The sequence below is a fragment of the Orcinus orca genome, chromosome 14, assembly GCF_937001465.1.
Source record: "Orcinus orca chromosome 14, mOrcOrc1.1, whole genome shotgun sequence".
NCBI classification, from domain to species: Eukaryota; Metazoa; Chordata; class Mammalia; order Artiodactyla; family Delphinidae; genus Orcinus; species Orcinus orca.
In genome coordinates this window covers 26,673,700-26,690,187 of record NC_064572.1, presented here as the reverse complement: position 1 = coordinate 26,690,187, position 16,488 = coordinate 26,673,700, and the positions used below count along the sequence as shown (strand labels likewise).

Sequence of the window (16,488 nt, the reverse complement as noted above, 5' to 3'; positions counted from 1 at the left end):
AATAGAAGCCCCAGCTAAAACTGAATGGGCTTTCATTCTGCCTCAATCCTAGGAAAATCATTATGAAAAGCACTCACAGTGATTACGATCTTTGTTTCCTTTTTTTCTGATTAGTCTCAATGTTAAGTTTTTTATCAGAGAATAAATAATACTCATGATTTTCATTACTGATGCCTTAACCAATACAGGAAACTTTAGGGAGAAGATTGGGAATTTTTAAACAACTTTTTTCTTTTCCTTCTTTTCTATACAAGTAATTCTCAGATATTTCTTCAGCTAAACATTTAGTGAAAAGTGCTACGTTAGGTCAACTTTAAGAAAGATGTATGCAGGGTTGATCTGTACATTTTTCCATCTTTGTAATCTAGCAACCTCTGATACAGCTTTTGCATTAGTAGTTCTATACTGTATACCTGTTAAGTTAGCTAACATTAAAAAATATGTTATTAAGTCTAACAAGGATACAAAGCATTGGGAACTTTCATACATTGCTGTTGAGAATACAAATGATACAGCCACTTTGGAAACAGTTTGACATTTTCTTATAAAATTAAACATATATTTGTTACATTCTCTAGCAGTTCCATTCCTAGATATTATGTTCACACAAAAATCTGTAAACAAGGGAGGAAAGAAGCATTATTGTTTAATGGGTACAGAGTTTCAGTTTTGGAAGATGAAAAGCTGCTTCTGGAGATGGAAAGTGGTGATGGTTGCATGTAATGCCAATGTATTTAATGCTACCAAACTGTACACTTTAAAAAGGTTAAGATGATCAGCTTCAGGTTATGTGTATTTTACTACAAGTTTTTTTTTTAATTATGTTTTTAAAAATCTGCAAACAAGTCAAACAACACAGATATCCTTCAGTGGGTGAATGGATAAACCAACTGTGCTGCATCCATACAGTAGAATACTACTGTGTGTTAAAACGGAAGGCACTATTGACACATGCAATGCCTGAGATAACTCTCAGAGTCCTTATGCTGAGTGAAAGAAGTCAGTCTCAGAGAATTACATACCATATGATTCCACTTATATGACATTCTTGAAAAGCCAAAACTATGGTGAACAGGGGCTAGGGATGGAGAGAGTGTGACTGCAGAGGGGTAACACAAGAGAGTTCTTTGGGTTGATGGAATTGTTCAGTATCCTGATTGTGGTGGTGGTTTATCTCTGCATGTGTTTCAAACTCATGGAACTATACACACATCAGAAAAAGTCAATTTTACTGTGTAATAATCTAGGGAATAAAAGTTTTAAATTAAAAAAAAGTTAGGACTTCTGGTTAGACGTATTGGAATAAACACATTTTTCTCTGCTCCCTCCCAAAATCTCACTAGAATGACAGTAAAGGAATAAAAATAGGAATAACCACCCCCACCCCCCCCCAAAAAAATACAGTGAGCAAGAGAAAAAATAGTTTTAGAAGATAGAAAGTAGGTGGATGGGGACTTCCCTGGTGGTCCAATGGTAAGGAATCCACCTTCCAACGCAGGGGAGGTGCGTTTGATCCCTGGTCAGGGAACTAAGATCCCACATGCCGCGGGACAACTAAGCCCGCCCGCCACAACTACTGAGCTCGCACGCCTCAGCAAGAGAGCCTGCACACCGCAAACTACAGAGCCCACACGCTCTGGAGCCCCCACGCCACAACTAGAGAGAGAAAACCTGCATGCCACAACTAGAGAGAGACCCGAACAGACAGTGGCACCATAACGAGAAGATCCCGCATGCCTCAACAAAGATCCCGTGCGCTGCAGCTAAGTAAGACCCGATGCAGCCAAAAAAAATAAGGAAAATAAATATTTTTAAAAAGAGAGAGAATAGGTGGATGAGTTGAGTGACTTAGAACAAAGAAAATTGAATTTGAAGCCTCCAGAGGGACAGGGTTGTCAAGAGGCAACCCGTGTCACAATGTAGAATCTCTGAAAGGCTCAGGAATTGGCACATCATGCTACTGTAATGGCAGGGATGCAGGGCAGGGCTAAGAGCAATAGGATTACTTCAGAGCTAACTTAAGGAATTATTAGACCTCTCACATCCCCTTTCCTACCCAGCAAAATACAACTCTGGAGAGAGGCTTTAGAATCTGGGAAAACAGGTAGAACTGAAGCTGGCACTCAGAAAGCTGGTAGCCAGGCTTAAATCCTCTAGGAAGGAGAGTGAAGATTTCTTTTTGGGGGTAAATTGATCTGCTGAAGAGAAGAAAGCTGTATTGACTTTAAGGATGCCCCAGTGGAAATGGACCCCACCTCCAGTCACTCTACAATGAAAACAATGTAATGACCTCTCATCACACTTTAGATCCTACACAGTTTATCCTTCTTGCCTCATCTTCTTTCATTCCTCCTCTCACTCTGCTTCAGCCTTATTGGCTTCTTTGCTGAGCCTAGAACCCTCCAGTCTTGTGGCCTTTCTATTTCCTGTGCCTGGAATTCCCTTCACCTTGGTAATTCCAAATGTTTCTTGCTCTCACTTCCTTTATGTCTTTATATCTTTTCAGAGACCTTCACTCGGTAACTTACTAAAAATTGCACATGTGCACATATACATCCCTATCTCCCTTCTGTGCTTTTATTTTTCTTCTTTGAATTTGACTAAATAAAACTTTGTCTTTACTGTCTGCTGCTCCTTACCCCCCACTACAAATGTAGGCACCATAAAGGCAGGATTTTTTTCTCTGTGTTCACTGCTTTATTTCCAGAGCCTTAGAAGGGTACTCAGCAAGTAGTTAAAACCTTGCCTGAAGATACAACTGATAGAAGTGTTCATTCAGTAAGACAGGACATTTTTTTAAGTATATTTTAGTGTACTTAGTATACTTAGTTTTTTCCACTGTGTATCTGATTCATTATAATTTCATTGATTATGATTTATGACTTTAGATGCTCTTCTTCATCAGGACTGTGTACACATTTCCCCAGAACCATCTTGAGGTTTAAAAAAAAAAGGAAAATAGAAAAAACTAGGCATCCTTCTTTCATTTCCCCACTAACATGGTCACAGACTAATTCAAACAAGTTAATACATCAGCTGATTTCTAAAATTCAAACCATTTTCTCCAAACCTTTATAAATTAATAGCAAGGGCTTCCCTGGTAGCACAGTGGTTGAGAGTCCGCCTGCCGATGCAGGGGAAACGGGTTCGTGCCCCAGTCCGGGAAGATCCCACACGCCGCGGAGCGGCTGGGCCCGTGAGCCATGGCAGCTGAGCCTGCGCGTGCGGAGCCTGTGCTCCGCAACGGGAGAGGCCACAACAGTGAGAGGCCCGCATACCGCAAAAAAAAAAATTTAATAGCAAATATGTTGTGGATTTCTCAGGCGTTCAGTCATTGAGATAATCATGGCTACAAAAAGAGCCCCAAATTCAAGAAGCCCACAAGCAGATATTCATTGAGCCCCTACTGGTTGCCTGATACTATGCAACAGATTAGGAAGAGAGCAGTAAATAAGATTGAGACATGGTCTTTGTCCTCTAGTAAGGAAGCTGGACATTAAGTAATTGAACTGTGATGAATATAAAGGAAGGGAGTTTAGTGAATGGTATATAAGGAGAAGCCTGACCTAGGCTACAGAAACTGGGAAAGCGTCTCATAGATGGTGCACTCCACCAGGTAAGTAAGAACTTTGTTCACTGAAGTTTCCCCACGGCCCCAAACTTTGACTAAAGCTCATTATATATGTGTTGAATGAGTCAATGAATGAATTAGGTGACATTTAATCTGAACCCTAAAGGATAAATAGAAATTAGCCTGATGAACAAAGAAAGGAGTGTGTGTTAAAGGGGAAGTGTATTAGCTGTTTTGTTGCAAATTACCCCAAAACATAGTGGCTGAAAGATGACAGTGACATTTATTGTCTCCCATAGTTTCTGAGGGTCTGGAATTCAGAGGTGTATTTAGTCCAGTGATTTTAGCTCAGAGGTCTCTCACGTGGTTGCAGTCATAATACTGACTGTTGCTGTTAGTCATCTGAAATTTCAGGATAGAATTTCCCTTCCAAGATGGCTCACTCACATGGCTGTTGACCAAAGGCCTCAGAATCTCACCATGAGGACCTCTCCATGGGGCTGTTTGAATGTCCTCATGAAATGGCAGCTGGCTCCCCCTTAGAGTGAGTGATCAAAAAGAAGCTAAAGCTACAGAAGTTTTTGTCATCTAGCCTCAGAAGTCATGCATTCTCATATCTACAATATCCTTATCATTAGAGGTCAGGTCTGTTCAGCGTGGGAAGGGACTACACAAGGGCATGAATAGCAGGAGGCAGAGATCTTTGAGGGCCATCTTGGAAACTACCACAGAAAATTACCACAGAAAATTACTCTTAGAACCATTTATTTTTTAAAGAGAAGATAGAATAATACAAAATAATTAGTATGACTTCTGTTCATCAATATAGGGAAAGAAAATCTTATAATTATTACAGATACTTAATTCCATGTTGAACTTTAATAATCCATTAATATTTTAGTAATTCTGGTTTATCCTTTAAATATTTACTTTGGAAGATGATATTACAATCCTATCATGTTCTTTGAATTGGGAGGGGGGAGACATTTCTGCTGATTCATACATATTTTCTTCCCTTTCCCCTGGAACTAACAGTTGCAGAATGCCCAAGAAGTAGTAAGTAGTTAACTGAATCACATGAGTTTCAAACACCTGGACAATGTTAGCTTTATGTGCTAAGGAAGCCAGTTTGTCAGATTTGAGATAAAACATATCTCTTAATATTAATAAAAGGTTGTGTTGTTTTTAGAATACAGAATACAAAGGAGAATATTGGGCAGAACATCCTACAATAAAAATGTTTTGGGAAGTATTTCACGAATTACCATTGGAAAAGAAAAAGCAATTTTTGTGTAAGTATTTCTAATTTTGTGTTTTATGAGAATGGAATCTAATAAACTTATTCTCACAGGAGATTAATTGATTCACTTTAGTGGGTAAGGTTTTTTCCTTATTATATACCAAGGTCCTGTTTTTAATTTTTCTAATCTACATTATTACATGTGTTTTCATATTTTGAAAGCTAAATTCAGTTAGCTTCCAAAATAGAATTGTTTCTTTCAGATGAAAGAAAACAATTTATAACACTGATTACAATAAACTAGGGATGTAATTCCTTTTAGAATTTCTAAAAAGATCTCTGCAGTATAGCTCTTTTCTGTGTTCAGTCTTCATTTTCTTTTTCTCCTTGCTTCTGCATGAAAACTTTGGGAATTGGTGTAGAAAATAGAACTCTTCTATTCCAGGACTTCTCTTATTTATAGCCTAATCTGTGTCTGTTTTGCATATCATAGGATGACAGGTCATTCTTCAGTGATTTGAGATTTGGCTGCCAATTATAAATTTCTGTTTAAAAATGACAGAAACAAGACAAGTAGAAAAAGGGATCGTAATCAAAACTGCATTTTGTTTATAAACTAGTTCTAAATGGCTATTCTTTTCAAAAAGAAGTTTTCTTAGAGTGTTTCAGGGACAATAGTAATTCATGTACCAAACATTTATTAAGCATCTCCTGTGTGCTAATATTAAGATTACACTTTTAAAGAAAAAATATTGTTTGGATGTGTCTCAAAATAATGCTTCCACAAATTCTGGAGATAGGCTTCCAGTAGAAGTAACATTTCCATTAGAGCAAATGTTACTATAAAGCTTTGCTGTGGTGATTGTCTTAATAACTTGATACTCCATATTGTTGTTTTGATAAAAAGTAGTTGGCTCAATGGTTTTTTTCTTGGCAGTATTTTTGACAGGTAGTGATCGCATTCCTATTCTTGGTATGAAGAGTCTAATACTAGTCATCCAGTCAACAGGAGGTGGTGAGGAATATCTCCCAGTTTCCCATACCTGTTTTAATCTTCTGGATCTTCCAAAATACACGGACAAAGAAACTCTACGCTCTAAACTGATCCAAGCTATTGACCACAATGAAGGTTTCAGTTTAATATAACTTTGGAGTTATAACTATTCAGTTTACTGCAAAAGCATTAAACTATTAGTGTGTTTTTTTGTGGTGATGAATCCAGCAAGGTGACAGAGGTACTATTATAATTCTTACTTGCAAAATGTTCAATGCAATGAGTATTCATGAAAGCCAAAAAACATTAAAGGAAATGAACAAACTGTGTTAATATTAAACTTACTGTACAGAACCATGGATTTTTTTTTTGCCATCTTCCAATAAACATACAAGTATTGTGAATACATGGAAGTTTTACTAACATGAATTTTAAGAGTTTGCATATTTCACAAATGATCTGGTGTGTGAGTGCATGAAAATGTTGCTTAATTTTTCTTCAATCACGGCTCAAAAACCTTTAACTTTGGCCTGCAATAGTCATTTGATTATTTTTTCATTTTGTAAATACTGTTAAGTTTTGTAATAAAATAGTTATGTTCTGATACCAGTACAGTTTCTATGGTTGTAATTGAACTGAGCTGACTTTTAAGGGTTAAAAATTATTATTTAAACCTTATTCTGAGAATCTATGAAAGCAAAAAATTAGTATGGTGAAAATAGTCTTTGCTTTTTTGCTAGAATACATGTCCTTGTGCAAATCTAAATTACAAATAGAGTTCTCTAAATAACTTATAGTTCTTTCCTTTTGTGACTCTTGAGATACTATTGATAAATGGGAGGTTATCAGAAAGCTTAATATTTAGTAATGGAAGAACTTTGTCCTACAGTTGCCAGAATACAGTCACTGACTACTGTGAGAACCAGTCACTGGGTTATAGCTTTTAAAACTATTGATGCTGCAGGTTGGTATTTAAACGGAATTTTCAGTGCTTTAGAACTGTTTACTTGAATTTTAAGAAACATCTTAACAGTTTTATGGTGCTGATGCTTAGTTATCTCCTGTCATTAAATTGTAACACTGAGTGATGCAACACATGTGACTTTCTGCTATAATGCAACTGTTTTTTTTAATTTATTTTTTAAATGCCATGAAAACTGTTTAAATATTATTCATTGGTTTAATATTTAAACTTTCATTGGTTCTCACATAAGATTCCAAATTCTTCAAAAAGAGTAATGTCTCAGGGAAGGTCTCTTAAAATTTTGGATAGTTCCCATTCCCATACAAATTCATCCATTTTATAGAGGTCCCCAAGTCTCTTATCTGTAATTCTAAAATCCAGAGCAACTCTGGAAAAAAATTGTGTATATAATTTTACAGCAAAACCTGATCTGAACTGTTGAGGCTATTTATGGTATTAAATGGGACTATTCGTACGTTTTACTGTGGCAATGTTTAATGTTTGATTACTTTCTGTGTTTGATCTAGGTGCTGCCTCAGACCTCTATGGGTTGCTACATTATGTGTGCTTTAAAAAATTCTTTAACATTCATAATTCCAAAATGCTGCAAATGAGCCCAAGGGTTTTGGAGAAGGGATTGTGGACCTGTACTTTTATTAACTTCATTTATTTATTTATATTTTGTCTGCGTTGGATCTTTGTTGCTGCGCACTGTCTTTCTCTGTGGCAAGTGGGGGCTACTCTTCGTTGCGGTGCACGGGCTTCTCACTGCGGTGGCTTCTCTTGTCGTGGAGCACAGGCTGTAGGTGTCCGGGCTCCAGTAGTTGCAGCACGGGGGCTCAGTAGTTGGGGCGCACGGGCTTAGTTGCTCCACAGCATGTGGGATCTTCCCAGACCAGGGACTGAACCCGTGGCAGGCGGATTCTTAACCACTGTGCCATCAGGGAAGTCCCATGGATGCCTGTACTTTTAAGTAGTTTAACTTAACAAACTTCGGTGGACCATAGGTGTCTTTCTATAGATACAAGCCCTAATAATTTTCCTTAAAGTACATTTTTCCCAATGAAAATTCTTCCATATATGTTATTATACTATTTCTCTGCACATCCATTCCTTGAGAATATTGATTATTCACATCAAAAACTAAACGTTACGTATCAGATGCTTTTCTTTTTTAGTAACCTCTGTTTGCTATGAAGCTCACCTGTGAAGTAGCAGCCACTTTGGATTAATACAGGTGGAGTTCGTTTAACAAATATTTTAACAAGGGCCTGACATCTTACCTGGGAACACAACAGTACAAGGCATAATTTGGGTAAGTCTGATATTTTCCTGTTTCTGTTGCTGCAGACCTACAGTAGAATTAACAGCAGGGAGATTCATGGTAGAAAATTAAAATACCACTGAAGATTTTTCAAATTGCCATTTGCTTATTAAGAAGCAACAAAAATACTGAGCTTTATAGATTAGAAAGTAGGCAAATGCTGAGTTCATTAAATTATAAGGACCATGATTAGTGAGTTGGCTAAACTTTTGAAAATACTTGGCCTCCACACAGACCTATTTGTAAGAGCAACTGTATGTTTTTAGCTCCCCTGTTTTAAGTCAGTAGTAATTTTAACCAATAGCCATTGTTCAGACTGATTGAGAAGGCAGTAGAACCAAGACACGCCTTTAAGTTGGCATGAAATAAAACCAGAATGTAGTTTTCAAAACAGAGACCTAAATTAAGAGCTCCAGCCTTCACATAGGGCCCACTCATAAGGACCATTCATTAGGGTTATTTCTAACAGGTTTGGTTTTTTTTTTTTGCACTGTAGATGATCTTCACTGCATTTAGTTTAAGCAAGTCTTTTGATGAAGTGTAACATGTAGAAGGCAGTCTTCCTCCGCATATGGTGAGCTCTCTGAAAGCACGGGCGAGTGGCCCTGCTCCCAGCCTCTTCCCAATCTCCAGCCTGTTTTGCACTTGGGCCACATCCAAACTCCTTATTATAGAGTTTTGTTCTCCCTTCTGAATAGTTCAGTAGCTGCCCACTCTTACACCGCTAACACTTCTAGAGATAAATTGGGAATTGTTTGTTTTATATAAGTCTGCCTTACCTTCCCTGTTAGGCCAGCCCCCGGGAATGGAGTGTTAAATGCAGAAGGGAACTCCCCAACTCCTTTCCCTTCTCAACCCTTACTATACTTTTGAATCACCTGGGGCTACTTCTTAATACTATGTGCAAGCCCCACCTTAGGCCTGTTAAATGCTCAGGTTACTTTCAGAAATTTCCCAGTGATCTTTAATCCCAGTTGGGAGGCACTTAAAAAGAGGAGTCATTAGGCCATTTCTCCCCATTTCTGCTAGCATCCCAAGGCTGGCTCTGTTCATTTTTAAGGAGTCGGAAGAGCTTTTTGATTATGTCTAGGAGTTGAGACTTGTTTCAAATAAAATTTATCAAATAATGCTGTAAGGCAGATGCTAATTAAACCATGTGCCATTAATTAGGGTATTGTACCAGTGGAATATATGATGCATTAACCAAGGGAAGTGGAAACAGCATTGAATACATGGCTTTAATTAAATCAGGTCTTGCCAGGTACTTGATTACTTAAAACGACCACTTACCCTCCTTTTTAAGGTGTGAACTACCTGACTTCTTTTTCCATTTTGTGCATATATGGAATGATGTCGCTGTTTCTTATTTTTATAACATCTGTGGATGGGGTTCTACAGGTAATTTTTCTAGTGCAAACAAGATACACAGGGGCAGAGGGGTTTTCTTGTTTTTAGATTCACTTCAAAAGTCTGCTGGGGAGAAGGCAAGCGACCTGAGAGCAGGAACCTGCCAGTCAAGATTTATTCATTACCTCTTTGTAAGGGGCGTGTTCCTGCCCTCTTGAATAGTAGGAAAGTCCATACCAAATATGATCTAGAGTCATTTTTTGTCCACTCCTTGTGTTTGGACAGCACATGAGTTCAAAGTGCTGGTCCTTTGTCAAATCTTAATATGTCAGGTTAGTTATTCTTAGGCAGGGTGAAAGGAGGGGAAAAGGCAGGGCCTGAGGCTCCTGGCCTAGAATGGTTGAAATATTAGTTTTGAAACGTTTGGTGACGCACCAGTTGCTACAACCAGAACTTTCATTGCCAAAGTACTGTTCTGGTGAGACTGATAGATAAAATTAAATGAAGAAATGTCGTATGAGAAGAAAGCATCTAATATAGCCCTCAAAGCTGTACAAAAGCTGCAAAACTTTAAAATTTTATACCTTAAACAGAAAAAAGTCAAATGACAATTTTAATAGACTTTAAAACAGTGTACAAGTATAAAACACTGGTTTTGTATTTCAAAAGTTGAAGGAAGATATCCAGTCATTAAACAGTCTACAAAACATATGCCAGTAGATTACATAAAAGACTATGTACAATATAAAAAGAGCTGAAAACAGTCTTCACTGTAAAAATAAGTTAAAACAAATTTTTCAATTTAAAATATTATCTATAGCACAAACACAGATCATGCAAATGGCAAACTAAATATACTGCATTCTTTAGTGTAGTCAAATTCAGATTGAGACATCTTTCAGGTAGGGAAATGGCCATTCAATAAAATTCTTTTCTCTGGCAGTTACGGTCCTAGCTGGGTATTTTATGCTTAAAGAACAGCTATATTTCAAACCCTTTTTGTTAAGCTGTAATAAATACTAAAGCAACACAGGAATACTTTATTTGAAAGCAATGTTGGGGGAAAGGTCTGCAAAATAAATTCTTACTGTGCAATTTTATAAAGTATGAACTGTTTTGAAAGGCTAGAAGCTTCTGCAGCTGAAAAAGTTGATCTCTAGTTTTAAGGCAGGCTAAGCTTTTAAATACGTTATAAGAACTAGTTTAATTAACTATTCTGCTATTACAAGTTACACCACGCTCATCTCCATAATACTAGGCTAGTTGTTTGGTGTTTATTACACACCAAATCCTCCCAACAGGAAACATGTACTTACTGGCTTTGAAACTGTAATCAGGGGGTCTGCTGCTCTCATTAATGGGGGGCGGGGGGAGAGGTAACAGTCCAAAATACTACACTCTCCCCCCCAGTTGAAGTACCATTATTATTGATTCATAAAGGCTTTGCAAAATTCACATCTTGGCAGTTTAATACTTATGGAAAGGATCAATGCAAGCTCTACCACTGTGATTGATTGATAGGTATATTTAAACAACAATGGCAAATATTCTCAAAACTAAGGGGACCCAGGCAGGCACTATTGTTTCTAAAGCAATTGAAACATTTCCAAAGCATTTATTTGTTTTTTAGGTTAGTTTTATAAGCCAATATAGACATTACTATATGTCCACAGGAAGTACAAAAGCCATCTTCATTTGAACAAATACAATATTCCTGAAACTGTTAGCACCAAGTCTCACTTTAAAAAGCAAAGACAACTGAGTGCTCTCCCACATATTGTTGACTTCCTTCTACTCAGATTGCATGTCATGAGATATTTTTAAAAGTTAGCTGCCACAAGTTCTGGAAAATGCCAGTGTTTGAAAATAGGTAATTGTGCTAATAAAGAATCAAAAGTTTAGCGGAACAGAGAATGAGGATTTCAAACCATTCAGTGTTACAAAGAAAAGTGTGAAAATACCATTCTTTGGTCTAGATTAGCTGTTCCCTTTACATTAATTTAACATTCCAATGGCTTTTTGAAAATTTTAAAATGTTGAACCTCACTAGGCAAAAACAAAATTATATATACATATGGATGTATCATACAAATGAACCTTTAAAAGAAAGTCTTGTCCAACAGCTGATTAAAGATACTTAGGTACCTTTCTGTTTTAAAAAAAGAGTTAGTGTTTGAGTGTATAAGCACAGAAATAAGTAAGTTAAAAATTACCCATGGGGGAAAAAAACTGTTTTACCAGTCTATAAATAATATACCTTTCTGGTGTCCTTGCTCTACTGAGTTCACAAGTAAACATTCAATTTGACATGCTCAAGATCCTAATGCTGGTGGAACAATTCCTGTACCTGGACAAATATTACATTATGATTTGTTCGATGGATAGTTAATGCATGTTGCTTCCTGTTTCATAGATGTAGCTTCATTAACTGCCTCTTGATCACCTCCATCAGCTCCAAATCCAGTTCCTCCGGCTCTCTCATTAACATCAGCATCATCTTCCAAACCATTGTAAAATTCTTCAATCTCACTTTCATCCTCCATAGGTTCTTCTAAACTTGGACTCTGGCATGTTCCACTATCACTGTTACTGCCACAAGAACTAGAGGATAAGACATCATCTTCAGAGTCTGAATATACCTCAGCACCATGGAAAATATAACGGTTTGGTGGTAAAAACAGATATTGATTACCTGAAATACAGTAATAAGAGAGAAGTGGGTTATTTCCAGTTTTCTAAGACTTGGTCTGAGTGGGCTGTCTGGAATAAAGTGTAGCTTCTAGCCTTTTACCCGAGTATCATTACTAGAGGCTATTACTGTAGTTTCTCAAACACAAGCTATAGACTCAGTCCTGCATGAAAATCTTAGTTCTGCCACTCATCAACTTTGTAAATTGGGAGAGTTATCTCTGTGCCTCAATTTCCTCATCTGGATATGAAATAATTTTCACAACCCTATGAGGCAAGTATGAAAAAAATGTAGACAGCCACGTTCAATGAAACTCCCTTTGAACAGAGTTGATGAAATGAAATGAAGTATCCAGCCCACCACCCACCCTCTGAATCTATTTTTACAAGAGTCCTATCACGTTAAAGTGTGAGAAGCACTGATCTAGTGCTGGCCTTTTAAGCTTTCTTTCCCAACGCCCTCCCAAATTAGCATTCGCAGTATAAGATTTGACCTCCGATGGTAAGAAGTATTCCCTGCTTTTGTTTACATTTTGATGTAAGTGAATGGGTAGGAACCTTAAACATTAATGATGAAATATTTTATGCCCTTATGTTCACAAGCACCAAGTACCTTCTGACTTAAGTCTGTTATCACACCGTGTTATATTTATTGAACCATATCCCAGACTGATTCACAAAAGCCTAACTGCATAGTTTATCTGGAGTGACATAACATCTACCAAACGTACGTGAGTTTCTCTTCAAAATGACTTTCAAGCTTTTTATACCCCATCATGACCCAGTTCTCACCTATTATGTGTTGTAGCATGGAAACCACTTATTTCATTGTGTTTCAGTGACTGGAGAAAGAAAACCCCACCTGGTGCTTCTAATTAGGGCCATGTCCTTTGAATCACATCCCCTCACAGTCTGTTAAAGGGTCCCAGCACATGGCTCCCCTGCCCTTTCTTTCTATAGGTTAGGCCATGTTTACAAAAAGAACACTTCAGGGACTTCCCTGGCAGTCCAGTGGTTAAATTAAGACTCTGCTCTCAATGCAGGGGGCCTGGGTTCTATCCCTGCTGGGGGAACTAAGATCCTGCATGCCGTGCAGAGCAGCCAAAAAAATAAATATATTAAAAAACAAATTCTTTCTGCTCTGGCCTCCCCTGAAGAACTGAATCATCTATTTCTCAGTGGACATACCCTATACCTGTCTGTTTCTGCCCTCTTGGCAACCCTCAAGACATTTACATTTTACTTCCTATATGCTCCAACTTCCTCCCCTTTCTGCCTCGACCTCACAACAAACAGTGGCAAACTAAAATGAGTAAAGTCCAGCTGTTGTTTGGTTTTAACCGCTAAAAATGTTAAGTTTTACACTCTTTACATCCGTTATCTTTTCAAATGCTCACAATGCTATGAGAGAGAAGTAGATCTGACAACTCAGTCTAATTCCAAAGCCTGTACCTTAAAAGGTCTAAATTGGTAGAATAAAACCAAGGTATAATACCAATTTTCTGGGGCAGAGTTTTGTATGTTTGACCCATCTGTCAAAAAGACAGCCACAGAATGCTGCCAGTGCCTAGGGGGACTTTGTGTATGATAGAGACTTATCTTACCTGACTAAATCAATCTCTACTTCTGACACTTGCCACATTTGAAAGCGTAAGTATTCTTCTATGCTCTTTCTAGTTTTCCCCCCGTAGACTTTCCCTAATTACAGTTCAAGACCAAAGTCGGAACTTAGGTTTTTTAGAAAGCCTTCAATAACCTAGTGCCCTCCAAGTAGCATAAACCTTTTAAAATATCACCTATTTTTGTAATTATATACACAAATATCAGTAGCTTGATCAGTGTCTCCAGAACTTGCTGTATGGAAAATGCCCAAAGGCTTATTCAACTGAACTAAAATTTATTTAGAGCAAATGATTACAACACTTAATACATTTGTCTCAAATTTGTCAGTTTTCACCATGTATAATAAGTGGAATGGGACTTAATGTTTTAAGCTGTACAAAGTTGTTGCATCTAAGAGCACAAGTTTCTGTTTGATTAATACTTGGTCACAAGTGGTTTCAAAAAGTAGAAAGTGATTTCACTTATGTTAATACTTATGGATAGGGACTTCCCTGGTGTCGCAGAGGTTAAGAATCCGCCTGCCAATGCAGGGGACACGGGTTCGAGCCCTGGTCCGTGAAGATCCCACATGCTGCAGAGCAACTAAGCCCGTGCGCCACAACTACTGAGCCCTAGTGCTGCAACTACTGAAGCCCATGCACCTAGAGCCCGTGCTCCACAACAAGAGGAGCCACCGCAATGAGAAGGCCGCTCGCCGCAACTAGAGAAAGCCTGTGCACAGCAACAAAGACCCAATGCAGCCAAAATTAATTATTTTTTTAAAAAACTAATTGATAAAAAGACTTCCCATGTGTCAAAACAGGGTAGATGGTATTTCTGATACTCAGTGGTAAAGAACCAGCTGTTTTCTAGATCTGAAACAACACGACCTAATGGTTAAGAGAACCCAGAATCCACCTGGTTCTTCCACACCCTAGTCGTTACCTTGCTTGGGGTACTTAACCTCTATGGTCCTCGGTTTCCCACCTGTACCAGAGTAGTAATAGTTCCTGCCTCAGGACACTAAAATCAGAAAATGTGAAGTCACTGCCCCACAGTAAGTACCCAAATCTCAATCATTTCTACTAGCTAAAGCTCTCACCAGAAAATGGCAGAGCACTCAGTATTTCCCAATTAAATGCTTACCTTCTCATTCCCTAGAGAAACACAAGGTACAGAGCATGCTTTCACACCACTTTTCCCCCATATTACGGAAGATACCGTTCTTTTTCTGGCTTAAAATCTCAACTTTACACTTTCTCTAAACACAATTCAACTATTACATTTAGCCGCATAAAATGACCCTAACTAGCCTGCCAAAATTGCTCACTTCTTACAAATACTCACTTCTTACAAATATTTCTTTAGAATAATTATAACCTTCATAACCTTCAAAATGTTTCAACAGCCTTTCTTACCATCAAGCCGTTTACTAATCTGCTCCTTTGCGAGTCTAGCTGGCCAGCATTTTCTCACTGTTTCAGCAACTGAAGTTCTTTCATTTTTCTCCCCAGTATTGGAGGCAACATTCTTCAAATCCGGACTCCCCAACTGTTCATTAACACTTTCAATGCTCCTAGCAGAAGTCTGTACTTCCTGTAATTTTTCTTCGACACAGTTTTTTGATTCAGACGCATCTGGATCATCAACATTACTCTTTGTTTCTTGGTCTAAAAGAGTGACAATCACTGAAGAATCTGCTGGTGAGGTTCCTTCTGGTGAACTTGAGCCTTCTGAAATATTGAGGGGTGTGGGTGGCAACTCTGACAAGTGAGCCAATTCTTTTTGTGTTCGTGGAGGTTTTTCAGTAATTTCTGAAAGCTTTACAGGGTTGCAGCAAAGTTTGGCGTATTCACCACCTAACCTGTGACACAATTCATTAATAATGACATCACAGTCTCCAAGAAGCTCTACATCAAAATGCAGGTGAGGCAAAGGTTCCCTATTAATTAATATCTGAGGCACTTCATGGGGTATGGAACCTAAGAATAGGGTGAAAAAAGTAAGAATTAGAGAAAGGAAGGGAGGTACACTAATAAAACCAAAAGAAATGCACTATGTAAAAATCTAACAATTCCCTGGCAGTCCAGTGGTTAGGACTCTGCGCTTTCATTGCCACGGCCAGGGTTCTATCCCTGGTCAGGGAACCAAGATCCTGTAAGACGTGAGGCATGGCCAAAAAAAAAAAAAAATCTAACATGTTCCCAATACCAAAGAAGACACCCAACTCTAGTATTCAACCAAGCTATTACATACCATCAAACTATCAAGTAAACAGATGGGCAGCAAAATTTCAGGTTCTGCTCCTGTCACCTGGTTACCTCTGGGTAATCGCCTCACTTTTTATTCTGTATTCAATTTCCTTGTCTGTATAATGGGGTAATAACAGTACTTCTCCACAAGCCTGCAGTGAGCACTGAGTTAATATGCAGAGAAGAGTTCTTGGCACACAGTATAGGTAATAGTTATTCTACTAAAATGCCTTCTGATATGTGAAAATTCATACCAGTCTGTTCTCCACTATATGTACCAATGTCTTACATTTTTTAAAAAGTACCTTTGCCTATCACCAACACGTTTTAGTACCCCACAGGAAACTTGGAAGAAGTTCTCTGCCTCACATTTAAATAGAAAAAAATAACACGCAAATTATACATTAAATTTTCTTTCTTTTTTTTTAGTTACAAGTTGTCCTATAATCTACTTTAACAGAATTTCACAGCTACTTGAGGAAGGCTGAGTTAAACTGCTAAAGCCA

The 16,488-nt window shown here is 37.9% G+C and overlaps 2 protein-coding genes across 8 annotated transcripts in view; one reads left to right on the top strand and one right to left on the bottom strand.

The window, feature by feature from the left end:
• HERC4 (HECT and RLD domain containing E3 ubiquitin protein ligase 4) overlaps positions 1-6,414 on the top strand; it is a 233,937-nt gene extending 227,523 nt beyond the window's left edge. For all 6 annotated transcript variants that reach the window (XM_049697176.1, XM_004280823.4, XM_033407638.2 and 3 more), the window contains 2 exons: positions 4,761-4,863; positions 5,749-6,414. In XM_049697176.1, coding sequence (XP_049553133.1) covers positions 4,761-4,863; positions 5,749-5,957 — 312 coding nt within the window. In that variant the 3' untranslated portion in view covers positions 5,958-6,414. The remainder of the gene's footprint in view (positions 1-4,760; positions 4,864-5,748) is intronic.
• Positions 6,415-10,016: 3,602 nt separating this feature from the next.
• SIRT1 (sirtuin 1) overlaps positions 10,017-16,488 on the bottom strand; it is a 40,738-nt gene continuing 34,266 nt past the window's right edge. For both annotated transcript variants that reach the window (XM_049697178.1, XM_033407645.2), the window contains 2 exons: positions 15,149-15,712; positions 10,017-12,132 (listed from right to left, as the gene is read on the bottom strand). In XM_049697178.1, the coding sequence (XP_049553135.1) occupies positions 11,804-12,132; positions 15,149-15,712 (893 nt within the window). In that variant the 3' untranslated portion in view covers positions 10,017-11,803. The remainder of the gene's footprint in view (positions 12,133-15,148; positions 15,713-16,488) is intronic.